Source organism: Acanthisitta chloris, unplaced genomic scaffold (assembly GCF_000695815.1).
Source record: "Acanthisitta chloris isolate BGI_N310 unplaced genomic scaffold, ASM69581v1 scaffold3554, whole genome shotgun sequence".
Classification (NCBI taxonomy): domain Eukaryota; kingdom Metazoa; phylum Chordata; class Aves; order Passeriformes; family Acanthisittidae; genus Acanthisitta; species Acanthisitta chloris.
In genome coordinates this window covers 30,650-58,149 of record NW_008668582.1, presented here as the reverse complement: position 1 = coordinate 58,149, position 27,500 = coordinate 30,650, and the positions used below count along the sequence as shown (strand labels likewise).

The 27,500-nt window shown below is 37.5% G+C and overlaps 1 protein-coding gene across 1 annotated transcript in view; it reads left to right on the top strand.

Annotated features, from left to right (window-relative positions):
• The first annotated feature begins 840 nt into the window (after positions 1–840).
• CCDC73 (coiled-coil domain containing 73) overlaps positions 841–27,500 on the top strand; it is a 42,542-nt gene continuing 15,882 nt past the window's right edge. Inside the window, 11 exon segments of the mRNA XM_009072941.1 lie at positions 841–972; positions 7,513–7,584; positions 10,140–10,211; positions 10,836–10,871; positions 11,017–11,091; positions 12,952–12,990; positions 18,838–18,973; positions 21,008–21,087; positions 25,425–25,553; positions 25,907–25,966; positions 27,293–27,397. Of these exon segments, the coding sequence (XP_009071189.1) occupies positions 841–972; positions 7,513–7,584; positions 10,140–10,211; positions 10,836–10,871; positions 11,017–11,091; positions 12,952–12,990; positions 18,838–18,973; positions 21,008–21,087; positions 25,425–25,553; positions 25,907–25,966; positions 27,293–27,397 (936 nt within the window).

The following is a 27,500-nucleotide window of genomic DNA, read 5'->3' as shown; positions in this document are numbered from 1 at the left end:
AGGAATTCCTTGCTAGAGTTTCTGCAGGAGCAGCCAGGTCAGTCATAACTCCTGTGCTCCCCTATATCTTCAGTTCTCAGTGCAGAGACACACACGAGGTGTCTCTGGGAGGGGCAGCATCCTGCAGGCTGGAGGACTGCTGGAAATGCAGCCTCAAGTGTTAAAAAAATACAGTCTGGGAAGTACAGATGAAATCTGTGCAGTTGTTCTATTTTGTGCATAAGATGCTGAGTGTTGTAATCATCTCTGATGTCACTAACAAAGCTGCTTTGTCCTTACAGAGCCACCTGGGGCTCAGGTTAGCACAGCTCCTTGCCTGGCAGCAGTTGATGTAACTGGCTTAGAGCACAATGTTTTGATACTTGATCTTGTAGAAGCAGAGTCAGAAAGTTTTCTGGTTAAAATTCAGAAGCAGAGACTGTGACTCTTACCTTAAGTTGCTAATTTCAGGCCAGTTTGAAGGTCTTGTGACCTTTGAAATCCTGCAGGTAGGCAGTTACTTTTTCATGGCTTGATGCATTAGTTGCAGTACCTTCATGCCAGTGCAGGGCAGTAGCTCTGGGAAAAAACCAACCCTGAGCTACTTCTTCCTGCTCATCACAGTCTTTGTTTAAAAATAAACCCCAGCCAAAAATAGAGGACAAGCAAAGGAATGTTGTGAATTACTAACAAAGCTCCTTGTTTGCTTCTACAATCTTGCACACTAATTTAAAGTGAAAATTTTGGTAATTGCATAGTGACTACTAGTTAGTAGTTTTACACGTCACAAAAAGAATTTTCTGCTAAAGATAAACTGGAGGGAAAATGCACCTCTTTATTTTGCAGACACAAGTTTGAAGAATGGATGAAGACTTGAAACCAGAGGCACTTGACTCTACTCTTCAGAGCCCCTCAGAGACATTACTTTCCATACGACTGTTGGACTTTAAAACAAGTCTGTTGGAGGCAGTAGAAGAGCTGCGTATAAGAAGGGTAAATTTGTTTATACTGGTTTTAGTGTTTCTTTGTCTCACCTGTCTGTGATCTCAGAAAATGCTGTGTAAGTGTGGCTCACCTTCATGCTGTATGTTGAGGAATTCCCCAACCAGGTTTTTGTTTGAAAATCCAGGCAGTGTCTGTATTCCACATCCTCTGTGAGAGCACAGAGTTGTATGGGAATGAGTGTGGCTTTCCTGCAATAATGTGTAAAGGTGACAGCTGATCACCAGGCTATTGACAAAATTATCCACATTGAATTCTTATGTTTCACTGTAGTTATTCCCTTTAAGAACAGACTTTTTGAGATGAAAGGGAGAGAAAGAATCCAAGTAATTTCCAAGCCCCTAAGTCCCACTTCATACAGTGATTTGCCACCTGCCAGAAAAGCAGTGACTTTGACTTATTTTTGGCTGTTTGCTTGTGCTTACCTGAGAGAGCAAAGAGCTACTGTGATAACCAAATCCACTTTATTTCACCATTTTGAAATTGCTAAGCTATTAAGGTACAGACCTACAGCAATAGCACACTGAGTATTGGGAGTGGAGGGGGTTTGTTTCTGAAATATGAGTTCAATCATCTCATAGTACCAAGGTAGAATTGGTTCTGTGCTGTTGAAGTTAACTCTATTTTCCTGTGGTTAAATTTTCAGTTGTGTTTTTTTGTGGTTAATTCTCCAGTTGTGTGTGTGTAAACACTGGTTTCTATTTCCCCCTTACTGTTTCTGAACTGTTGTGTATATTGAAAGACCTAAAGTATATCTTTCTGCACTTGATGATTTTGACCTGTTCAAAAGATGTGGAATACTGCTTTTAAAATATTAGTATTGGTGACATGCTTGATTTATGCTTATTTTGATCTAGGTTAAATGCTGTAATCCTCTCTTTAAAAGCCATAAACAAAAGAATAACTGCCATAAAAAATAAAAAAAAGGATAAAAAGCTGCATGATGTAACTTTTTGATGCAGTATTGTTGAAGCCAACCATGGTCTGACCCCCAGACTTGTGTTACAATAGTAGTGTTTAATCTAGTCAAACTATTTTGGTATAAAAAAGTAAATACTGAATAATTTAACATTTGATATAATAATGGGAATATACCTTTCCTTATAAGATCTGTTAGCTGAATTCCATTTACATTGTGAACTTTGCAGTTTCAATGCTCTTGGTCAGAGCCTAAGGTGTTTATGGAGTTTCATCTTTTGGGATTTTTGGGGATTTGTTTGTCTGGTTTGTGTCTGCTATGCTACATGAGTATGTGGCTGTGATTTTACAGAAGTTGCCTCAGGAAGGTGAGTAAGTTTTTGCCTTAAAGGTATTTTTCGTTTCAAAATTGAAGCAAATGCCAAGAGCCAATTCCACAGTTAAGACATGGCCTAAATTTCTAAAATAGCTATCCTTTCCCTTAACCTAAAAACACATAAGTAAGTTTTTGCCTTAAAGGTATTTTTAGTTTCAAAATTGATGCAAATGCCAAGAGCCAATTACACAGTTAACACAGGGCCCAAGTTTCTAAAATATCTGTCCTTTTCCTTACCCTAAAACACATATGTGTGTGTGTATATATATGTATATGTTTACCTGTTTAGCTTGAAAAGTGAGTTCAAAAAGATTAAGCATTTTACAAACAGCCACTTTGAAATCTCAGAGTATTCTGAATGAACTTTTGTTTTGATTCCACAATAAATTCAGGCCTGGTTGTTTAATATGTTTGAAGATTGGAATGTAAAACATTTATATTCTGAACAAAAAGGGTTAATGGATAATGTGGCTTATGCCTAGTGCCATTTGGTTTTATCTTTTTAAGTAGAACTTTGTATGGATGATTTTGCTTTAGGAAAAAAAAACCTACAAAATCCTCCCCTGATTTTAGCTATGAATCTCTTACAAATTTAACCAATCTGAGGTTGTTCTGTACATTTTTAATCAGCCCTGAGAAAAGGCAGTGATAACTCAGAGACTGACTTGGCTTGCACCATGCTATTTTTACCATGGGCAAGAATGAAACACAGTAAGTACAACAGTGACATCTGCTCCATAAGAAAGTGAAGTGAAAGTTAAAGGGCTGCAGGTTCCTTACTATTTTTGCCACTTTCCAAATTGCTCATGAGGTTCAGTAGGCACATCCTGAGGGAGGCAGCACAGCAGTATTGTGCATTTTACTCACAATTTTGTCTTTGACCTGTGGCTTGACCTTAGATGAGATTATTTTACCTCTGTTTGCTTCTGGTTTTCTTCCCATTTTTGGTCTTGCATGTCCATGAGACAGGAGACTCTTCAGGATGGGAACTATCAAGTGTTTGGAGTTTAATAAACTGCCTTGAATGGTTGGTTAAACTGCAGGATAAATTCAGATTAATAAAAACAAATTTGCAGATTCAATGACCTGTGTGAAGCTGAACAGATGAAAATCAAACTCTGAAAATATTTTGAGAGACTTGATCCTTACTTGACATCATCAGATACTATTTTCAAGTAGAAATATTTTTTTTGTTGTTTCTGAATGTGCTTATTTAAATAAATTAGTGGAGTTACTTCAAAGCATCTATCTGCTTTCCACTTTTCTCGGTTAAACTTACAGCTGCAGTGACACTCTCAAAATAAAAGTGTCTTAGAGGAGTTGCTCCTAAGAAGTGACTGTTCAACAGTTTCATTTTACAGATGAATTCCCAATCAGTGGTGGCTGTGCAGGTTTCCTTGAGGCCTTGAGCAACCTGATCTAGTGAGGAGGTGTGAGAGTTGGGACTAGATGATCTGTAAGGTCCATTCCAACCTTTAAATTCTATGATTCTAACAAATATATTGCTTAAATGATTATACTTGGTGTGGCTTCACTTTATTCCCTTGGCTATTCATAAGGTCTTTGTTCTCAGTCTGAATTGATGGAATAGGAATATGTATGAAATTAAAATCTACAAAAAAATTGTATTTCTCTTTCCCCTGTCCCCCAGGGTTTGCTTCAGACTCCAATAGTTTGAATGTTGTCCTATTTTTTTGCCAGTTTAGCTTTCCCACTCATCAAGGACTGATCAGCCCAGTGACTCTTTCGTGGTGGATATCCCACACATTTCATTCCAAGTCTGTCAGCCTTGCTCTGCCATCAGCTGAGTGCATTTTCTTGAGAAATAAGAGATGATCCTTTTCTTAAGGGATAAATATAATCAGTTTTGGCAGTATAAAATTGTGGCATAGTAGGTCAAATTGGAAGTCTTTAATGCTTTCTGAAGTATAATTGTGTGTAGGACAACTGACATTAGGGTGAAGGAAAATGTTTATGAGGACAAGAAAGCAGATATATTGTGTTATTTACTTTCTTGTCCTAGATACAAACAAACATCCTTAGCCAGAAAAACATGTAAGCAAGAAATCAGAGAAATTCTTCCTTACTTCCACAGAAATGTGTTCTAACACCCTGGGGATATGGGTGGGTTTAGTAGCAGTCAAAGCACTGTAGATGTTGATTAGCTGAACACAAGAAAGATAAATCTTAGTGATGATTTGTCAGATTTGACTAGTGTTTTTCTTTGGTGCAAAGGATAAGTTTTGGTGAGCTGTTTCCACACATAAAAACAAGCACCTGTGGAGGCTCTTTCTGCTGTTGGCTGAGACATCAGAAAGCCTGAGTAGCACTACAGATTCTGTCATTTGTGCTTTTTGATATGTTAGACCTTTTGGTGCTTACCCACTTTTGTGATGACACTACTGAGCAGCCACTGAGAAAGAAAATACAAGAAGGATATTTGCTTGTTTGCTAAAAGAGACAAATCCTGGGTCATGCCTGTTGCCATGATGCAGAAAATTTGGCTCTCACAAGTGCCACATCCAGTCTCAGCTTGAAAACCTCCAGGGATGGTGAATCCACCACCTCCATGGGCAGCACATTCCAATGCCTGAGCACTCTCTCTGTAAAAAATCTCTTCCTAATATCCAACCTAACCCTCCCCTGGCAGAGCTTGAGTCTTGTTACTAAGGGGTTTGGTTAACTGTCCTAACTATTAAAATCCAAAAAATATTTTATGGGGAACTAAAGTTAGAACAAAGCTGTAAATATATTCTCTCCCTTTAACATTTGTCCTGGAAACAAAACTCAAGAACAATATCTATGAGGTCTACTAAAAGTTGTACTGGTCTGTTTAGTACACGAAGGGGATTCTAATTATAGCATGAAACAATCAAACCCTGTAGTTCCTGTGAGTACTCTTTGATTGAGCTGCAGGAGAATTGGCTGTGCAATTTTGTAGGAGGTAGATTATAAGTTGGAAAAAGATAATAAAAGTACCTAGGAGCAGTTTTGGCTGCCTGGACATGAGCCAGCTGTACTCCGTTCCTAAATCTGTTCAGGGTCAGGAATCGAGGGGGCTTGACCAATCCACAGCCCATCTTGTAAAACTACAGCCTGAAGCAAACACTTTAAAGAAGGCTTAACACTTTCTAAAGGTTATAACGAGTAAATAAACCATCAAATTACTCCTCTTTTATTGTTATGGTAGTCTTTTTTTATAAAAACACTTAAATCCATGTAGTCCTAAGGCATCTCATAAAAAACGAACACTTTTGAAGGTTTTGTGGGTTTTTGATACCTCATCAGAGTTATATACAGTATTACTCTCCTAAGTGTAGCAAAATGTTTTGGTCTTATTAAACAGCTGATAGAACTTCAAAACAAAAAGTGCTTCACCCCAAGTTTTAAAAGCTTTCAATTCAAAATGGGCAAACTGTAAATGTCCTTGGAAAGATGTAAAAATGATGGATAAGGCTTATAACTGTTAGCGATTTCACATGAGAACATTTTTATCATGTAATTGTCATTCTCAGTGTAAGTATTTATGATGTGGGGTTTTTTCAACAGTAGTTACATACATACACATTTTTGATAGCTTCCAGATATTCCCTTATAATTTGGGAGTAAGTTGGAGGAGTATTGTTCACTTGGAACTTCGGGTTTTATCCTCTTTAGCATTCTCAGCAAAGAGCTTAAAATGCAATTTAATGCCATTTTCTTACAATTTCGAGAAAGACTTTGATAATAATATATCATTTTAACAACATTTGTTGCTTAGTGACATACATTATTTAAGTTGCACCTTTATAAGAAGCTCTAAGTCAATCTCATTTGGTTTTATCACCCCAGGATGTATTTTCCTTTACTACGTATAGATTAGTATCAGAAAACAAATTAATTGTGTCTCTGAAGTGCTATTTGCTAAGGCAGAACTGGGAAGCATTAGTAATCTTTTAGGTTCTGTTAATTTTTATTTTTTTTTTTTTTTTGCCATAAGACATATGAAATCTTTATGTCTCTTCTCCTACTGGTGTATATGAGAGAAGGAAAAGCTACAGAAATTTCCACTTGTTCTCTATGAGCCAAAATTTAATTCTAAATGTATATTCAGTATCTTAGATGTAAAATTCATGTGAGTGTTGAGGCATATTTTTATAACCTGCAAGAATCTCCTGCAATGCCTCCTGTGGATGGAGTTGTCTTTCTATCCACACATGTGTCTGTAAACTGCCTGTTAATCAAGGAAGTCAGTTTTGACCCTAAAACCTATAAATATGTCAATGTCAAAAAACTATTTTAAATCACCTTGGGACATATTTTGCCATTTTATTTCTATTGATAGTGCAGTGGAACTATGAATCAAATATCACACGAAGTGAGACAGGGCTGCAAAATCTTCTTTTAAACTGTTTTTTACCAATTGTTGCTGTGTTCTGAATATCCTTGTCCCAAACACTTGGAACCCTGACTTGTACTGGGTTTAGGAAAGAATTGCCTTTCTTAAGGTGCAGCACACTTTATAGCCAAAATATTGTTGTTCTTCCTTCTTTTGAGCATGGTATTTGTAAAGGAAGGTCAGTGCTGAGAAAAATTTGACTCAAAAGGGAAACTGATTCCTGTTGGGAAAATTTGTCTTTAATGCTGGAATGATTCAGGAAAATTCCCATAAATTTTTAGCAGCTGTGATTTTCAGCAGATAAGTCTCATTTTTGGCACAGGAACACTTTGATTCTTGACAATGTGCTTCTGCAAGAACACAAGAGGTAACACACCTTCCTGGTACCTGTAAGGAAACTTCACACTCCAGTAATAGTCTCAGATTTTTCTGGTAGCTCATCTTATCAAAAACATGTTGGTTATCCATGACTCTATCTAACTTCTTTTATTTGGTAGGTCAGGAAGCTTCTTGGCACAGAAGGTTATAATAAATATTTCACTTTTTCCATCATAACAGAAGTAATTGCTGACACAAAATTTTCATTTGTCCTGATCCTAATTCCAGCTGCTAATCTTCTGCTATGCATTTCAATCCAAGTTACTTATTCTGCAAATATTCTGACCAGACCAGCTGAACTCATCTGCTGTTTTGCCACATTCAGAGAGCTTTAGTTTCCTTTCTAGCTGTGCACTCTGTAAGCTCATCCTTCTCTGTGTGCTGGACTGTAAAGGAAGCAGAGTATGAATACACAACTTATGTTGGTGTTTGATTTGCAGGTACTGCTTTATATTAATTTATTTGTTTGATTTTTAACTAGAAAACAGAGGCTAATTATGAAGATCAGATAAGCAGAATTGTTGTAGAGAAACAGGAACTCGAATGGCAGAAGGTAACTTGCCCCTGAGATTCGATTTGAATGTATCAATACAAGTTGTGATTTGGTACAGTTCCTCTTTTTAAGGCTGTTGTTGTTTCTAGCAGTCGAATGTGCAAACCAGGAGTTTATTGCTTAGCCATGAACATCTGGAGCTTTTGTTTGTTTTGGATTGCACCCAGCCTAGAAATGTGTTTAACACATAATATTTGGCGTTGACACCTTCAGTCAAAAGGGATGGAAACACTGAAGCACTAACATTTAGCCTAACATGAGGCATATTGAAACATTGGTGTGGGGAAAGTTATGCAGCAGCTTCTTGGTGTTCTGCTTGGCTTTGACAAGTGCAGGTACCAGTGCAGCAAACAACTTCACTTAAAATCTTTTGGAAGTGACTTTTTTTTTCCCCCCAAAAAAATGATTTTAAACATACCCTTGTATGTTAGATATCCTCAAAAGTAGTTTGTCAGCTTTGAAATGTTCAGTATGAAGTTTTCACTAAAATCAGTCCAACATTCTTCTTAGGGTTAGGGCTCCTGAGGTTATGCTTTCATAGGAAATCCATTCCCTTCTCTAATACTATCAAACCTATGACCCCTGTCACTAGGTCACAAGATAAAAGGCTTCACTCTGTATATTTTACGATCCCAGAAAAAACAATAATTTCAGCTCTATCCTTGATCTTGAGATATTTAACATCATAGTAGTAAAGAAAGACTATTCCAACTTGGAGTTCATCCTAACCACCTTAAATTAATAACCCTAACTATGTGCTTTTTTTTTTTCCCCTGAAAGATATATATGTGCCCACAGAAACAGGAAACATTTTGTATTTGTAAAAGCAACAGGGCTTCAATTTGTAGCCCTTCTCTGCTTTTCTTAACCTAGCATTGCCTTTCTTAGCAAGCTGGGTTCAAATGGATGATTTCCACTCATTCTGAGGCCTGAAGAGCAATTTAATTTACCATTGATAGAGGGTGGGACTGGGAGTTAGGTGAACTCTTTTCCTGCCCTTTGCAGTTCACACTGGCACATGGCAAAGCTAAAGGAAACAAGGAGCTGTAGATTTTGGGAACTTCATGTGAGCACATACAGGAACAAGCTAATATGAGTTTCCCATCCCGGAGATTGCAGTAAGATGCAAAATGATTTTGGGAACTTCATGTGAGCACATAGAGGAACAAGCTAATATGAGTTTCCAATCCTGGAGATTGCAGTAAGATGCAAAGGATGCTAAGGATGACATTTAAATTGAGTCTGTGACCTGATGGTTTCTGATTTCAGACTCCTATCGACCTCAGCAGTAGCTCAGTAAGCAGACAGCTCTCCTTGGCTTATCCAAGGTCTACTGTGTTTTTTTCCTTCAGAGATTTCCCTTTCAGTCAACATTCCTGTCATTCATTTTATTTTATCTTAAATTTAGCAAAATAGTTTAAAATAAAAGCATGACTTGAGCCAAGTTTCTGGTTTAACATTACAATTTTAAAGCAAATATTCACCTACATTTTATGAACACTATTGCTGCTCTTGAAAAAAATATGCTAGAGTATGGAAAGCAGAGTAACTGGAGAAAATATTCCTTTAAATCCAATGTGTATACTCATTTGCTATAGCATCACAATATCAAAGTGGATTTTCCTTATTCTTTTCTAAAATAACATATTTTTCCAGTCTCCCTGTACCACACATATGTGGCATTCGTGCAAAATTTATTCCAAACCTGAATTTCTGGGAAAGTTATGTATAATCATTTTACTTGATATCTTTGTCTGTGGGACTTGTTAGGAAATGAATATCTATGGACAGACCCTGTCTCTTTTTTTTTAGGGTAAAATGCATCACTCAAATATGCAATACAAGAAAGTGGTATCTTATAAACACTTCAGTACTGCTTTTCTTTCACTACACCTACGACAGAATTGCAGAAAGGATGACTTTTATGACACCAAATTTATATCTGCATCGATTATTATATGCTATTGGCTTGAATTCCTTTAGTTTAAAGTAGTGTCAGCTTAATTTGGCAGCTCTGTGGGTATAACAATCTATTCCTGAGGTGTGTAGGAACAGTCCAACAGTTGATGTGCTGTCCCTGCACTACTGTTTCTGGCTCTCTGGCATACTTGGTGTGCCCTTCACCCACTGCAGAACCTTTCTTTGAGCCAGTGCTAAGGGACAGCCCAAGGAAAACCTTTCTCAGGACTTCTGTTTTCATGTTTTTTACTATTCATTTATGTAGTGTCTACTGTTTGTTGGACACAAGTCAAAACTTTTTCTACTTATCTTGCAAAAAGTTAATGAGTAAGTACATGAATATAAAACACCTTCATAGATTCTTGTTTTGTATCAAAGGGCAACAGCTCTCACTTGTGGAATGTGGAATCAACACCAGTTTGCTGGAGAAAACAGCAATTTTGGGTTTCTCAATCAAGGCAGGAGACTTAGACTTCTTGTGTGTGAAACAAATTATCAATTTATTTTCTCCCATTCATTCTTTTTAATAGCCTCAATTTATATGGTTTGCTGTAAGATAATACTTCAATTATACTGTTATTCCTTCTCATGGGCAGGAAACTCTCCAGCATCAGATGGACACATTGTACCAGCAAAACAAAGAAGCCATGGCAGCTTTTAAAAAACAGGTAGCAAAATAAGCCTTTTAGCTCTGACAGTGAGATTTTCACAAATGATGGTATCACAGCCAGTTGGTATGAAAATATTTTTCTGTTGCATATCAAATTTTAGCATATACAGCTCAAAGAAAGCATGTCTTTTTCTTTCTTCTGGACACACTATAATGCCTGTGTTTTGACAGTTCTTCCCAGGGAGCTACCCCTCCTGGGATTATTCTTTATTTTTCCAAAAAGATTGTGTGGAGACCTCAGAGCAAATTTTCACTATCTGAAGGGGCTACAAGGAGCCAGAGAGGGACTCTGTGTTAGGAACTGCAGTGATAGGACAAGGGGCAATGGGTTCAAATTGAAGGAGGGAAAATCTAGGTTGGATATGAGAAAAAAGTTTTTTTCTCTAGAGGTGGTGAGACACTGGCACAAGTTGCCCAAGGAGGCTGTGGCTGCCCCAACCCTGGTGGTGTTCAATCCAGACTGGATGAGCCTTGAGCAACCTGATCTAGTGAGGAGGTGTCCCTGCCCAGGGCAGGGGTTGGGACTGGATGATCTGTAATGTCCATTCTGACCCCTAAATTCTATGATTCTATGTACTGATCTTTTTGTTTCTTTCTTTTCTTTATGCCACTGACAACCAAGTTACAGGCAAGGATGTTTGCCATGGAGGAAGAAAAGGTACTCTGTCTTTATAATCGTTTGTTATTTGTCATCCAGAGAAGCACAGAAGCAAATGATAATGCCCTATATGTTACCAACCATGTTCTAAGTATAAATTTAGATTATATATATATTCTTATATATCTTTGACTTTTGTTGAAAGGGAAAATACCAACTTGCTGTGGAAACAAAAGAAAAAGAAATTGATGGGTTGAAAGAAACATTGAAAGCATTGCAGGTAAATTATTACTTTAGTTAAATAACTTTTCTTGGTATGCAAATGTTTTGGTTGAAGTTGTTTCACTAATAAGAAAATAGAGTTTTTTTAAGAGGGTCTTCAAGGCCTTCTCATTTGGTCTTTCTAGGACATCTACACCTCATTTCCTAACTGACTTTCTGTTCTAATCTTCACCATCAAGACTATTTTAAGTTATTCTTCCAGCTAATATTCTTTTCCTTTAGAAAAACTGCAGACTCAGAAGTCCAAACAGTGTGTGAAATATGCTTTCTTTTCATTTCCACAGTCTTTATTTCCACTCTTGTCTTCTGACTTCCCACCTGTCTGAAATCTCTGGGTTTGGACTTATAAGCAGAAATATGTGTTCTCACTGGGCCTCCAACTCGCAGTGCTCTCTCTGCTTTTCCCTTTGTTTCAGTGGGAGGTTTCTCTATTTACCAGTTCAGACCCAGAATGATACATAGAAAATGGATTATTAGCATTGTAATACATTGCTAGATTTCAGGTATTCCCAGGAACTAATTATTTTCCTGCCTAAAACTGAGTGGGATAATTCTAGTTAATTCCACTGAAAACAAAGTGGTTATAGTGAATTATTACTATGACTTTGCAACTTGTTTTGGTTCTTATTAACATTCTCCTACAATGGTATGCATTTACTTGATATCAGACTGTTTGTTTAATCATTTAGTTAACACTGAATGTGTTTTAGGAGCAAACCAAACTAATTCCCATGTCTGGCCTTCTGTGCAATAGCTGTAAGGATTTTGTTGCCTGGTTTGAACTTTGGCATAACACAGATGATGTGGAATATCCCTCCATGGTCTGCTAAACATAATATGTGGACAGCAAGAGTAATGGGAAAGATTCCACTGGCCTTTCTTTTCTAAGATAAACCAGAAATTTCAAAGGAGCTTAACTGAAATGTTCACAGATCAAACATTTGTGTAACTGTAGTTCAGATCTAGGGAATTCTGCTGTGGCTCGAGGAAGCAGGAGGTGACATTGGTCATGGTTTGGAGGTCAGCCTAAAATAAGAGTGAGAAATTTTTAGTTAGGTCCTGTATTCCTCTCTATCCAGAGAGTCAGGATTCTACCTTAAAATGATGGTTCTCTAGGTTTTTCCTAGAAATGGTGTTTTCTGTATCAGATTTGCTCACAACTTGGTTCTTTGACATTGCTCTTCTTTTTCCTCTTATGCTTAAGTATTGTGCAAGGCAAAATACTCTGTCAATAGTGTGTTAAAATAGTATTAATGACAGCTAATATCAGCCTTATATCCTGCCCATGGCAGAGGGTTGGGACTAGATGATCTGTAAGGTCCATTCCAACCCCTAAAATTCTGTGATGGTTCTCTGATGAGGATCAAAGCATGTGAGATAGGTACAATATATCTTTCCATGCTGCTATTCAGAATATATAGCTATATATTTATTGTTTTCCAACAGGGAACACACTTATATTCCTGCAGGAGTTAAAGGAATGCATTAATTTCTATCTCTGTTTTATTCTCTGTTTACTTCTCAAAGTCTACTTTCCAAGCTGTGGTTCATTTGCATGTTGTTTTTATGACACCTGTCAGAAAACACAAGGATTGATGTGTTTTATTCTCAAAACTCCTCGAGTAACAAATCAGTGTAGAGTGGTTTTTTGTGATTTAAATATTGAGGTGAAGTTATGTAAAGTGAAGATAATAATAAAAGAAATAGTGTCATTATTAATTCAAACCCATTATTGCTGCATTGGATGGACTGGCAAAAAATACACTTGAATCTTAGATGTAACAATATCTAAATATTCAGGTTGTTGTCAGGAAAAATGTAGGTACAATTTAATGCATAACTCTCTCTTGTTTTACAGATTTCAAAATACACTTTGCAAAAGAAACTGAATGAAATGGTAAGAAATTCAGAGCAGTAAAAAAAAAAGAGGCACAGCTTTTATAGAAAGAAAATATCTGGTTAGAGTAAAATGCAATGCTAAACAGCTCTGATATTTACATGATGTGTGCTAATTATTGCACATAAAGCAAAGAGGTGTATGAGCTTTGAATCTGAAAAACTTTTGAAGACAATATGGTTAGGATTTTATAGTGTAGTAGCTACTGTTTAGCACATGGCATTTTTTTCTCCCTAAATTGAAGTAGAATTGGTACAGTTGTTCTCTTTATAGATTAGAGACTTTTTTTATAGTCTTTCATTTGAATAATGTAATATTACTCTGATAGGTTGTAGCATATTAGGCTCCAAACTAAGAGAGAATTCCAAGCAATTATTAGTTTTGTTTTCAAAAAAACTGATGCTTTTCCCTTCACTCTTTTTCCCTCCTCAGAATTACTTCTTAACATCAGTTCCCCTGGCTAGTTTAGCTTTCATCCAGCCCAGCTTACTCCCTTTGTCACAGGGAATAAATTTATCCAGAGTGACAGCACAGTCGCTCTGAACCCTGTTGTCTGTTTTAGGAAGTGAAAGAGTGAGTGGCAGAAACACTGCTAAGCTTGATTGAATAAATGCTGTGAAAATTCTGCTGCTGCTCAACTGGAAAGAATAAAGATAATATTGTCAGACCATTACAAACTGTGATTTTAATTAAGAAGCTCAAAAAACTAGGGTCCAGTTTAGCTTTAAGTACCATGACATTTGTACTGAAAGTCATCTTCAACGCTACAGTGGTTTTACACAAAATATGGTGAGATTGAATAATGTGCCCTCTGACCTGGGAGATAAGGCTACAAGTTAAAGATCAAAGACAACATAAAATGTGTTTTGTCTTACTTCACTTTTTAACCTGTATTTGTTCTTAAAATGCATCTGATCTAAAAACATGTTAAAAATGTACAAAAGGATTGGAATTATATTTAGGTCATTTCACATATTGTCTTCTTCATAACTTACCAGCTCAGTCTTCCACAGGAGTGAAAATGTTTAAATGATGACACCTTTTATATAAGCTGGAAATGCATCTGTGCTGCTTAAACAAATATATTAATTTCTAGTGTTTATAAACTCATCATAATTGATTATTTGCATAGTTTGACCACATTGGGGTACTGTGACTTGGGGACAGAGTATGGGAATTAAAAATGCTGTTGAGTGGGGGATAAGTTATTACAAAACCTCCTTTGCATGTAGCACTAAATGTAATATGGGCAGGTTGGACTTATTTATGGAAGATGCTCTGATAGGAAATGCTGGGAAAAAAAATCACAAGGTAAACAAGTGAATTCTTTCCTACAGCCTTATGCTGTAGTGAATGAACAGAGTTTTAGGACCAGGTTAAATTCTATTTTAACCTGTATTTTCAAAGGGTCAAGGTAGTAGTGGTAGTAGCCCAATAGACTCTAGGTCATCCCAAATGGCAAAATGTTTAAAAGTAAAATGGATGAAATCCCAAACCATCCATTTATCCGAGACCCATTTCTGTTTCAATTTGAAGTTTGTTACACACAGATTAAGTCATGCTCTGCCTTGTGCTTTGAGAGTAAGCAGATGTGCTTATATCTGGCACCTCAGCAACTCTGCTGGTCACTGAAGGAGCTGCTGTATGTGCTGGGGACTGAGCATGCCTTGCTGCTGTAGCATTTTATTCTGGGTTTGCTCCTTCAGTTCTCTTCTTTTAGACTGGAATACACAACATCAACACTTCACATATACACCATATTTTAGCATGCTCTCTAGTTAATTTGTGAAAAAACTGTACTGTTGGTATAATTCTTAATTAGATGCAAGAATGTTGGAGCAGTGGAAGGTTTTCTTTCATACTGAAAGATTGATAGAGGCAAAGATTGTATTTTTTTTGTTCCCACAACTAAAGTGTTGCTCACTGCATGCAGTGCAGTTGCTCTGCACCTCACTGAGAAGGGCTGGGAGTGCTCATGGGGTCAGAAGGCTACAGGGTGATTACTGCAAAGCTGGTTGTCTTGAGAGAACATCCTTGAGTGTGAGCTCTGCAATGCATTTTTTTTTTTCCTGCTTCTGAAATAAGGAAATAAGTGGGAGAAAGTGGCTGTGGTCAGGGCTTGGCTTCCTGACAGGTAATAGGGTGTCGAATGCCAAAACTCTCTGCATGTATCATCTGTGTCTTCCCTTACTAACTTGCATGTCTGAGAGAGAGAACATTTGGAGTTAGTTGTCTTCTGCAGTACCTAAGTCTTAAATGTCTACATAGATATGGGGCTAAAATGTAAAAAAACCCCAGGAATGAGCTGAAGGCTGGTGCTGACTGCTGTAGAAACCAAATTTGTGTGCAGCTCATATGAGCAAATTTGGAGTGCAAGATGTCTGTGTAGTCAGTGGGGACACATCAACATCTACAAGGTCATGATTCAGTGCACCAGTATTAGTGAGCAGAGTAGATGGGGGGAGTGGTTTGATGAAGGAGTGTGAACTAGTCTCGTTGCACTTGTGACTGTGTTTGTATTGGTAAACTAAATGTATGTGAAACCATTTAGTGCAGCTGCAGTCAAATGGTCTAGGTTGATTAAATTCTATTACTCTTCAGAAAAGAGGGAGGCTGGATCCAAACAACCCACATTGTTCCCAGCAGACAATTGCCTGAACTATGCCCAGGAACTGCTACTTGGCCCAGGCCAACATGTGTCAGGGATATTTTGACAACAGCACTGAGAGCTTCCCTGACACCATTTAGTTTTCCTATACAGGTGTAGTTGCCAAATGAATGAAAAAGTAATTACTGCAAAATGTTAAAGAAAGGAAACTTTAAAGGTTGGTTTGTTCTTAATAATCTAAGATAGGAGTGTTATTTTTATTTCCTTTCTGGGCTTTTTAGGAGTTTGCCTGTAATCATATTATGTTGCTTAAAAACACAGTGGGAAGGCAGTGATAGAGTATTAATTAAACCCAGTTATTTTTAAGTAGAAAAATGGTAGGAAGTAAAGGAACTATTGTGAAAAAAAATTCCTATTTCTGATATTTACAGTTGATAACCCTTTGCATAATTTCCACATGATCTTGCCTTAGGTCTCCATGCCATTACATCTCCTTTGTTTCTCTGACACTTTCACCTCCCAATTACCACCTTCTGCTTCACTGAGTACCTCTGACTAGTGACTCAATTTCCAGAATATCTTTGAGATATGAGCAATTCCCTCTTTGTGTTCCTCCAGTCACCTACTTGACCCTGAGCTATTTCTCTGGTCTAGTTCCACCAAGAAATCATTGTGCCTCAACAAACCATATGGCCACAATCAATTCCACTCCCCATCCCAGCTTATCTTTATTACTGGTGGAGGGCAGGGCAATAATTCCTGGTCTTGCAGTATCGGGCATTAGGAAGAAGAACCAAGATTGTGTCTTACTCCAACTCCAGGGTCATATCCTCCCTATCCTGCAGTGTCTCCTGGAGTTTCTTGATTGTCTTCTATGGAAGAATGTTTTACAGCTTTTTTTACTGTGAGCAGACGAATCGCATACTCAGGCTTTTGTTTTACTGTGCACTAAGCCTGGAGAGAGGCTTGCCATCAAAAATCACATCTAGGCAAGTGGTAAGCTCTAATTAAAACTCTTGCAGATAGAGCACACCAGTTCCTTTTTTTTTTTTTTTTTTCCCCTGGAAAGAGCCCTGTGAAATAGCAAAGCATATTTCTACTTCTGAGAGAGGAGGAGAGACTGACACAGTCTTGCTCACTTAAGAAATTGGGATAATACTATGAAAAAATCCATATTAAAAGAGTGCAAAAACCTTCAGATCTTGCCACAAGATGTTCAAGTCTCAAATTAGTGAAGCCTCCCTGTTCCTCAGTCTCTTAAAATAAATACACGTGAGGGACTATCAGGACAAAGAAAGAAAATCTTTCCTTTGAATCTTTTGGTTATCAAATCCCCCTCCTAACATTAGTTAAGCACAGTTCTTCAACAGTTAACTTCTGATTAGGGAAAAGAGAAAGTATATGAACACCCTCAACCTCCATTCCTTGCAGTGATTCTGGAAGTGGTGCTGTTTCTTTCCCAGTGCTTCCATTATGACTTTCCATTTGCTGTAGTGTGTTTAATTTCATACCTTATAAAACATGAGAAATTTGTATTGTTATATCCTGTTTTGCTAGCCTTATTGTGGTCATTTCTTTTGATTGCTATCAGCTTTTATTATCCTCTGATGCTTGGACATGTATTGCATTTGTTACTGTATGGAAATGGAGCCTTGCTAAAGCCAAACAGGCTGGGCCAGATGCATCCTTGTGTAACTTGAATTTACACAGAGGAACGAATTTGGCCCAACTCATTTTAATTGCTGTGCTGCTCTACTGTAGATTAGAAATAGATTGGCTAGCTAAATAAATGGTTATCCTTTCTGAGGAGTTAATTTAACCCATTCTCTTCAGAGAAAATTAATTTTTACATTGACCAAGTTGTACCTTCAAAGCTATTAGCAAAGAGCAGTATAAAGTGGAACACCAGAAACTTAGTGTATATGAAAGAAAGGGTAGCAAATAGCTGTAAAAAGATCAGTGGCTTGTGTCACTGAGGATAGATTCCTGTGAATGTGTTTTCAATCACCCCTCACAAAATGAGAGAGAGATTGGTGGAATCTGCATTAGTTTCACAAGCTGAAATCAGTCACCACCACTCTAGAAGTAGTTGATGCACTTCTGATTTTTAGCAGGGGTGTTGAAATGCTTTATTTCAGTGTGTCAAACCCACAAACTCTCTCCTGATTGCCCTTGTGCTGTGTGATTTTTAACAACCCCAGACCTGCAGTGGTGAGGCTGGATGTCCCTGGAGGTGGCTGAAATCCAGAGCTGTGTCCTGTTGGTTTTTAGTATCTCCACAGATGGAGACTCTGTAGCCTGTGCAACCTGTTCTGGTGTGTGACCACTCTTACAATAATTTTTTTTCCCCTCAAGTTGAAGTGGCATTTCCTGTCTTTCACTTTTTGTTAGTGAGCACCACTAAAAGGAGTCTGAATGTGATTTCTTTGTTCCTTGCATACATTCATCAGATCCCCTTGAGTCACCTCCTCTCCAGACTGAACAGTCATAGCTCCCTCAGCCTCTCCTCACATGTGGTCAAATCCTTTGATTCCCATAGTGCCCCTGTACTTTGAACAGTGCTGTACTGGAAGAAAACCTGTTGGAGTCTTTATTGCAATATAGCTTAAAAAAATTTCCTTATTGATTAAAGCCATATTATGCTGGAAAATGTTTGAGACCATAAAAGAGAGACAGTGCTTTCACTGGTGGCTTTGCAAAGAAGGCTGAACAATATTTGCATGTGGATGATCCTATTGTGTAACAGGAGACAACAAGTGTCCATAGGCCTTATTTTTGTGATGCATAAACTAGCACTGTTGCCAAAGTTTATGGATCTCCTGCTCTGTCTCCTGCCCCGTACTCATTTCTGCCCTGTGCTTGTGTCTGAAGGTGCTGGGACAGTGGGTCACGGGGGCTGTGAGTTAAGGTGTCTACAAATTGTCACTGGGCCCCAGACTAAACAACATGTTTAAGCCACACAACTAAGGAAAACTTGAGCTCAGGATTGGAAAGAATTTTTACAGCTCTGCAGGCATCTACATGGAAGTTCTCCTATATATAAGGCACAACATGTAGAAGTGCTTTTCTGATAATCTAACCCACAGTTGAAGATTTTCCTGCTCTCTGTACATGGGAACTGATCACTAGATATGAAATAGCTGAAATAATCTGAGAATGATTTTGCATTTATGCTATTACATCCAAAAGCCTTTGGAGAGCTGTTTACTAAGTGGGTGCTTCTTTTATGTTTCCAACAGGATCAAAAATTACAGATGCAGCTCATGGGGAAAGAGGAGCATCATAAGAAACTGAATGAAGTTGAGAGGTGTTATGCTACTATTGCATCACAGTTTGGAATCATAAAAGGTGTTCATGGAAAACTAGAGCACAGTGGTATGTATGTCTCATCGAAATGAAGTTTGGCAGCCATTAATTTCAGAGAGAAATCCTTGTTTCTCCATACCAAGTGATAAATTTCTGTGCAAATGTCTCAGTGTGTGTGTAGAACAGAGATTTGTGTGTGTTTTGTGTGCCTGGAGTTTTCATCCCTGTAAACACACACACAGGACATCAAAACAAATGAGTGTTAGTAAGGAAAGGGAGAAGTAGTTGTATAACTAAAACCAAAACCAACCAACCTCAACAGCTAAAAAACCCCCCTAAAATCACCATAAAGCTTTTCACATACTGAATCTTACTAAATTTTTGGGTTTTGCCTGAAACCAAATTTTTTTTTTAGCTCTAGTTTGAATGAACTGGTAACATACTCTATGCATATTTGTCATATTTCAGTACCTCAAGTTACTTTTTGTATTTTTTTTAATTAGGCTAATATGTAATATTAAACCCAAATTAAGATAAAATGTTGCTCAGTTTTGCTCTCATTTACATTGGACAGGGGTTTACTGTTAGATACAGAAAAGTTGCTTTGCTATTTCATGTAAACATAACATTTACTCTGTTTTCACCACATTTGAATGATACATAAATGTTTTGTGCCATGTTTCTACTTAGCAGCAATTGCAAAATGAAACTCTAGAGAAGATTAACTCTGCTACTAACTGCTAATCCATAGCCAATATTTTGCCCAGTTTGACTCTGGTGTGTCCTTGCTGCAGAGAGAATTCAATTTGCATGGCAGTGTGAGGTGTGCACATAGGTAACTTGTAAATCCTGAGCAGGAAAGTGCTCTCAGTGGGAAAGGCAGGCAGGAAACACAGGAACAATTTTGTGCAAATGGTTTAAATTTATAAACTGTGGTTCTTTATCTGCTGCATTAAAGCAATATGGAGGGAAACAAGACAGTGAAAATGGATATGTTATAGTGCTGTAAAGGGAAAACAGCAGAATCCCTAATAAATCCAGAACTTCATTGGCTAACCAACGTCCTGCTATTAGTATTTTAAAGCTAGAGACTGAGCATGTGCCTTGTTGAAAGGCAGGAGAGTTTCACCAATTTTTGCCAGCTTGTTTTTGTGGGTTTATTTCCCAAGTTGTCTTAGCTGTTACATTCTTCAGTATTTTCATTTTTTTAAGCACATATTCTTACACAAAGCTGCAAAATTGCTTATGGTATTGTAAGGCTGTTGTCCATCACTCCCTGTGATGGAACATCTTTAGCAGAACCTCCTGGGTGTGATGGAGTATCTAGAGTTCTTGTGTTCAAGTGTGGTGTGTTGAGGGAAATAAGGCAAAAGAGATTAGGACTAAATGAAGAGGAATCAGAAAATGGAAAAGGTTGAAGAGACACCTCAGAAGAACAAAACACTAAGATTGAATAGAGGTGACTGAAAAAGTCCAGGGACCACTGAGTATCTTCAGCTTTTCACTGTGGAATTTCAAGCAATTTCCTAGTAATATCTTGGTCTGTATAAAGTCTAAGAGAAAATTCCCTTCCCTTTCAGGAGGGACTAAAGTTATTCTTAAAAGGTTTTTTTGCTACATTATCTTTGCTGTCTTCCATGGCCTAGATGCATATAACTTGATACATCTGTTAAGTCAGTTATTTGTGTGTTCTGTGGTCCATTATGTTCTATGCCCCTCTGAAAATACTTCAACTCATCAGAAAATTGCAAGCAAAATCTTGGTTAAAAAAAAAAAGCAAAAGTAAGATTAGAAGTTCATGGAGAAGTGATCCTAATAAAATGACATCAAATGACACTAAAAATTCAATTACAATTTTTAAAAGGCAAACCAACATACAGAAAAGTCTTAACTCATGGTTTGAGGTATGGAACCACTGGTCTCACCTGGTGTAATCCCCCAGTGTGGTATCACATTGCACAGAAAAAGCAGTTGAATCACATTTTCAGGTTTAGTCTCCTAAATGACTTTTGAGAAATTATATACGCATGCATTGCACCTACAAATCAAATATTGAATCAAATCTGAGAATATTTATTCACATGCTTTAACTTTGCTTCAAAGTGCAGGAAGCCATACAGCACAACAAGAGACTCACAGCAGTGAACAGGAGACAAGAGGCTGAAATAAGTAACCTGAAGGAAGTAAGTACCATCTGCATTTCTGGATGTAGAACCAGCATTCTTTGGGACTTCTGAAAGCCACTGCAGCACTAAGAGAAGTAATGGACAAGCAGCAGAAATGGTTTTTGTTCTGTGACTAATGGCTTAATTAGTCTTATGCAAACACAGATATTCAGTTATAACTGGAGCTGCTCTAAGAGTTTCCATAACTTGGGAATCTACTGTATCCTGCTGGTTTCTTGCTAATTATTGGTAATCTCTCCTTCTTGTGCTGTGTTACCATTGCTTCTCCCAGCTGATATGGAAAGGTGGCAGTGGTGTTGTCAGTTCAGTCAGAGGTAGAACATGAAGAGTAGTTGCCATAGAAGCAAGTTGGGAGCTTGAAAGTAGGATGAAAATCAGAACTGAGTTGCCATCAGAGAGAGCTATGTGACAAGGCAGTGAGACATCAGTCTGTCACAACAGTGATCCTATTTACAAAGGAGTTGTCTGACCACTAAGCTCTTTCCTACCTGTATTCACAAAGTTCCTTTGTGAGCTGCATTGGGGAACATATGTAATAGTGGGAGAAGAAAGTTCTCTTTGCCCTTGGAGCTCTTTCTTAAGTGCTGACATAAAAACAAAAGGACCCTCTTAAGTCAGAATTGTTCTGTAAACTCAGCATCTTTCTGTAACACATATTTTTTTTATATCTCCTTATCTTTCTTTTTCCTGGTCTATTTTTCCTCCCTTAGATTCTCTGAGGATTTCAGGTAGGGAACAAATACATGACAGTTCTTAGCTTTTTGGCCTGATGTTAATCCCCAGTTTCCAGCTGGAAGCTTTGGACTACTCTGGAATCTATGGAAATATTGTGAATTTCCAAAAGACAGGGTGAGGAGATAATTTGTACTTGAGGAACAGGGACTATAACCATTTTATATTTGGGTTAAATTTATCAAAAAAATGTTTACCTGCCACGTCCTTTCTTTGCCTGAAAAATGGGACTTGAAAGTACAGAAGTACTTGAAAATTCTCCCTGAATCTAGTGTTGGTTTCTCTTTTGTCCTTAAGAGCACACAGCCTGTTATTGTTAAGGTTTTTTGGAGCATGGTGTCACTAAAAGCCTGACTTAAAATTTAATTTTACCTTGAAATAGAGACAATTTGAGGTTGTTTTTTTTTAAAATTTGTTTCATCCTTGCTTACTTTAGTGCTTTCCTGACTTTTATATTTATTACATGAAGGTATTCTAGCCACAGTAAAAATTAATCAGGAATTCGATCTAGATTTTTTTTTTTTTGTTACATACTCGAATAAAACATTCCAAACCTCATTGTGAAAAAGATCAAGTTTTGAAGTGGCTGTTTGATCTCCAAGATTTCAGAGCTCTTACCATCATAAAAACAGGCTGAGAAATACAGTAACAGGAAAGCAGAAGACAGGAAAAACTCTCAGATTAGTTTCTAAATCACAGTTAGCTTTTATGACATTTAAACTGCTTTTTTTGGCTACATAATTCAAATGATAGGTTATATATAAAAACTACATATATTTCTCTGAAATATGGAAGAGCAACAGGAGACTATTGGAAGGTGTCAGTGGTGCTAACCTTCCTCTATAGAACAGTCATATTTGTTAGGATGAAGACAACTTTGTCTGTGTGCATTGGGTTCAATTCCTTTAAAAAAGGGTGAATGATTTGTATGTGACGAAAAAGAAGGACATTCATGTAAAATTATAGAATCATAATAATAGAATTTAAGGGTTGGAATGGGCCTCACAGATCATCTAGTCCCAACCCCTGCCCTGGGCAGGGACACCTCCCAACTAGATCAGGTTGCTCAAGGCTCATCCAGCCTGTAAGAAACCAGAAATGTTCAAGAAAATTTTACACAGTGAAATTTGTGAGTAACATAGGTGTGAGAGAGAAACTGTTAGTGATTTATGTACTCCAGCTATCAAACATATTTCTTAATCCACTCCTTTTTCAGCTGTACTCTCGATTCTTAAGGTCATGGGTGATGGATTTCAAATAAAATACTGTTAGATAAGCAGAAGAAAAAGCCAACTGAAACTTAATCTCACTTCCTTAGTTCACCAGGAAGTGCCTTTATTGTAGTTATTTCTGAATTTCTTGCTGCTTTTTTGACCATCTATTCTGAACAATGGTGAAAAACTAAACTGGGATATTTTGAAGGGTTTGGAAAAGGGATTACCAGGCTGTTTTCACTTGCTGCATATCTGAAAGAAGTCCTGATATCTACAGCACAAGTTGGGACAACTTCTAAAGCTGGTTTTATCTGCCTCAGAGACTGGACTGACCTCTAACAGCTCTGACAATATATGGGTTCAAACTTCTTTTCTCTGTAGCCTCAGTGCCAGAGTGGGAATGACTATCCATAGTACTAAAATCTTCATTTGGTTGTCAGCTCTTATCACAGCCATTACTCTGACTCAGAGCAGAATGATCTCACACATTTGTTCTTAATGGGAAGATGAAGTTAGTGGATGTTATTCAACATTTATGGCTAAAAATCAACTAACTTCAGTGTTTAATGAAATGGCAAGTATGTTATAGGGGTGTTAAATATGTGCAACAGTGAATGTGGGTTAAATTGAGGTCTGATCTGCACAGGTTTAGTCTTGTGGGATGTTGGTTTTTTTTTTTTGGGTTCATGTTGGGTTTTGGTTGTTTGTTGGGTTTTCCTGCCTAGGGCTTTGTATTAGCAGATCTGGGTTTGGTTTCAGATGGATTGTACACATCCACCTGCTATTTACAGAGCAGAAGAAAATCCAATCATTTTCTACCTCAAGGGCCTGATTTGCTTATTGCCACTTGTTCATTCCCCATGACAAAATCAGTAGTAAGAGTTTTCCTGCACACTGAGTTTTGGAAAATATAGTATCAGATCCATGGAGGCTTTTGCACCTGCTTGGGTTAGTTGTGTTCTCTGTCCTGTTGATCCACTTTTCTGTGCAGATTGACATTGTGCATCTTTTTACTTTTACTAAGTTTAAACTACTTGCACCTTCTGCCTCTCAACTGGAGGAACTCTCCTTACATATTTCATTACAGAGCCTTCAGGTGAAAATAGGACAACTCATGTATGTTTTTATTGCAGTAGATGGGGAAAAAAACCCTTACTAGCTTACAGAATATACTAATTTTAAAGCATTGCTGTCTTTGGATTCTGTAATTGATTCTGCAATTACACTTAACTCTTACTAGACCATTTTAGATTTATTTATGGCTCAGATAAATGAGAACTAAAGCCTCTGCCAAAGAAATGATTTATTCAAAAGTAGTACCTACACTTGTATTTACCAGACAACTTTGTGAATTTCAGCTACAGCATAATCTTTTCTTCTCCTTTTGTACTGTGAGATGATTTTGTCCAGAACAGTTAAACCATTGGTCCATGATAATTCTGTCTGTGATAACTGGAATTCCAGTTTTGTGAAGAAAAGTTAAACAGACCAAACTTAGTTGTTAGATAAAACTATTACCATTCTGAATGCTTGGTTCACCACTATGGCATCATGAAGAATTCTTGATACTATCTGTGAGCAGCATTCAGAACCTCTGCAGTTTGTCTGAGTAAACGTCAGAGCACTCAAGGAGAGAGAGATATTATCCAGACTACCTTGCACCACAACGGGAGGGGTGGGGGAGAACAGGGCACAATATTTATGGCTCCAGGAACTATAAGTTGTAATTTAATGAGATCAAAGCATTTGCTGTTTATTTGCTGCACTAGGAGCTTGGAATAAACTGGTTAGAAAACAGATAGGAAAAGTTAAAAAAAAAAAGCAGGATATTTCAAAGAGGATAAAGCCTCTAAAATCAAAGGCATCATGTTGTAGAAGCTTCTAATATAAAATTAATTTAGCATTCTCCTGAGATTAAGTAATTAATGTTTCAGGAAAAGCAAAGATCCTCCAAATTTATAGCCAGTTCCTGTTTTTACCAGATAATCTCTGTTCTTCCCTTTTCCCTCCTCATTCCCAAGTAGTTGTAACAGTACTTTACTCCTGGTGTGTAACTCAGTGTAGCAGGTTTTACCAATACCAACTCAATGTTCACTTCTACTCTACTTCTTGGAGAAGAAAACAGCAAAATGATTAAGTAAATGCTTCAAACAAAGTAAAATCAGCACAATAACATTTTACCTCTGAAAGTAAACTTTGAGTCACACGTGACAAGTTAGAAGTTTAACAAATCAGTCCTAGAAATTTCAGTCCCTCTAATTTATTCTGTCGTTTCCATACGTTATTTAAAAGTAGGGCATGACTCAGGATAGTTTAGAAGATTTGTCTCTGTTTTGAATTGCAATGCCTATGCTGGATGAACTATTTATACGTGTTTCCTGTGTTAAGGAACTGAAGAAAGTAACTACAGACTTGATAAGGTCCAAGGTCACATCTCAGTACAGGGTGGGAGAAGAAAACATCAATCTTGCAGTGAAGGAGAAACAGTTTCAAGAACTGCAGCAAAAACTCAGAATGGTATTTGGGAATTTAAACGCATTTAATTTGGGGGGAATTTTTTCTGTTCTTCGTTCAGCAAACATCCTGGTGATGATCTCTGCTGTGTACAGACTAGTGATTCCTTTCTACTAACTGCATATCCCATGTAAAGACACTCTTGGCAGCATAAACCTTCCTAGGGAAGTAAATGTGCTATCAATATCACTATTATTCCATAGTAAAATGAAGTTAAAAAAGGGATAAGAACACATTTCAATTTCTTTAAATAGCCTCGTGATGATTCACTGATTAATGCAGTATGACTAAAGAAAATAGAGTGTAATTTTAAATGCCTTTTACTGTTCTTCATGTGAGTTGTTTGGTTTTTTAAGGAGACAGCAGTGAGTAAAAGAATCCAAGAGGAAAACGCTCACATCAAAGAGGAACAGCTGGTGAGCTGTTACTGCAGCTTTGCACTTTAAAGATCATTTTATGTGCTATATTTCATATTTAAGTTGCTTGAATTATTATACTAAGCTATAAAAACTAGTTGAATTCACTTGTTTACTCATCAGAAATGTTCTAATATGAGCTTAAGTGGGATCTTACAGCTCATTCTTTCTAAAGAGTATTAACAGAATGAAGTCTATTGTTTGACACTTTATTCTGAGACTTAAACGCTGTTTTTGAATTCAGATGGGAGAAATTTGGTCAATCCATGACACAGTTGCCTGATGTCAGTACAAATAAGCATCACATGCTGTTCTGGCTGCAAACAGTTTGCTCTAATGCTGCTGGTACTGAACCCAGGTAACATTGGGATAACGTGTCCGTTGTGTACAAGGAAAATGATGTTCCACTCATACAGAGCATGAACACTGAGACTATTAAGCAACACTTTTAGATAGCTGAAGAGAGTTCAGGCTGGTTTCTATTGCAAACTCAGGTAGGTGCCAGAGCAAATCCTGCTAGTCAAACCAAGGTTTATGGAGTCAAGTGTCAGCAATAAAAGGTGTTGTTCCCTGTAAGTGCAGCATATCATTCTGCTTTGCTGCTTTGCAGAATGCTAAGCCTAAAAGGGTTGTTATTTCTTGAACAGTTGCAAAACTGTCACTCTGCAGTTCATTAGATGGAACGTGCCAAAGAAGTGGATCATTCCTGTTCCCAGGGAAGGACAAACACAGGAGTTTGCTTGTATGGCCATGGAGCACTCAGTGGAGGCTCAGCCAGCAGTGCTCTGCCACTCCAGGAAAGCCTCTCTGTGTTTTGAGCTTGCTTTTAAAAAATACTTGCCAATAAACACAGGGAAAAACAGGAGGCATATTCAGGCCTCATTACTCTCCCAGCCCTGAGCACACTGAAAGCATTTCCATGGGGATGGGTGGAGCATAATTCATATGCATATTTGATATGTGTTATCTAAGAGAAGGACTCTGGTTTGTGTCTGTTTTGTTCTGTGTGAATTGCAAAGGTTTGCTTACTATGTTAGTTGTAACATATGGAAGGGCTTGGCATGAGTCTGGGGAGGGCTGTAATACAGAGATGAGCTTCATGTTTTCTCCAAGAGCAAAAAAGGCAGAAAAAACTGATGTTCTGATTTCTCCCTACAAGCCCCTCTCCAGTGGTGATGCTGGAGTATGTTTCTTTACATCCATCACTTTGTAAACACTGACAGAATGCAAATAAATATAATAATCTAAAAGGCATAAATGATCTAATGTTTAAAGTGCAGAAACAAAATCTCACTCAATATACCCTCTTCTGTTTGCATTCCTAAGGAAATTCTCAGCTCTCTCCAGTGTGTGCAGGAGCTGCTCCAGCGAATAAGCCAAACGAATGTTAGGATGGAAAGTGAATTAAATGCACTGAAAGAAGAATATCAGGTCAGATTTTTCTTGATTAGACAAGCTGTTGCTATCTGTTATGTATTTTTTAAGTCCAGGGCTGTTAAAGACATCTGTGTGCTTTTCAGAACTTTTGACCTCA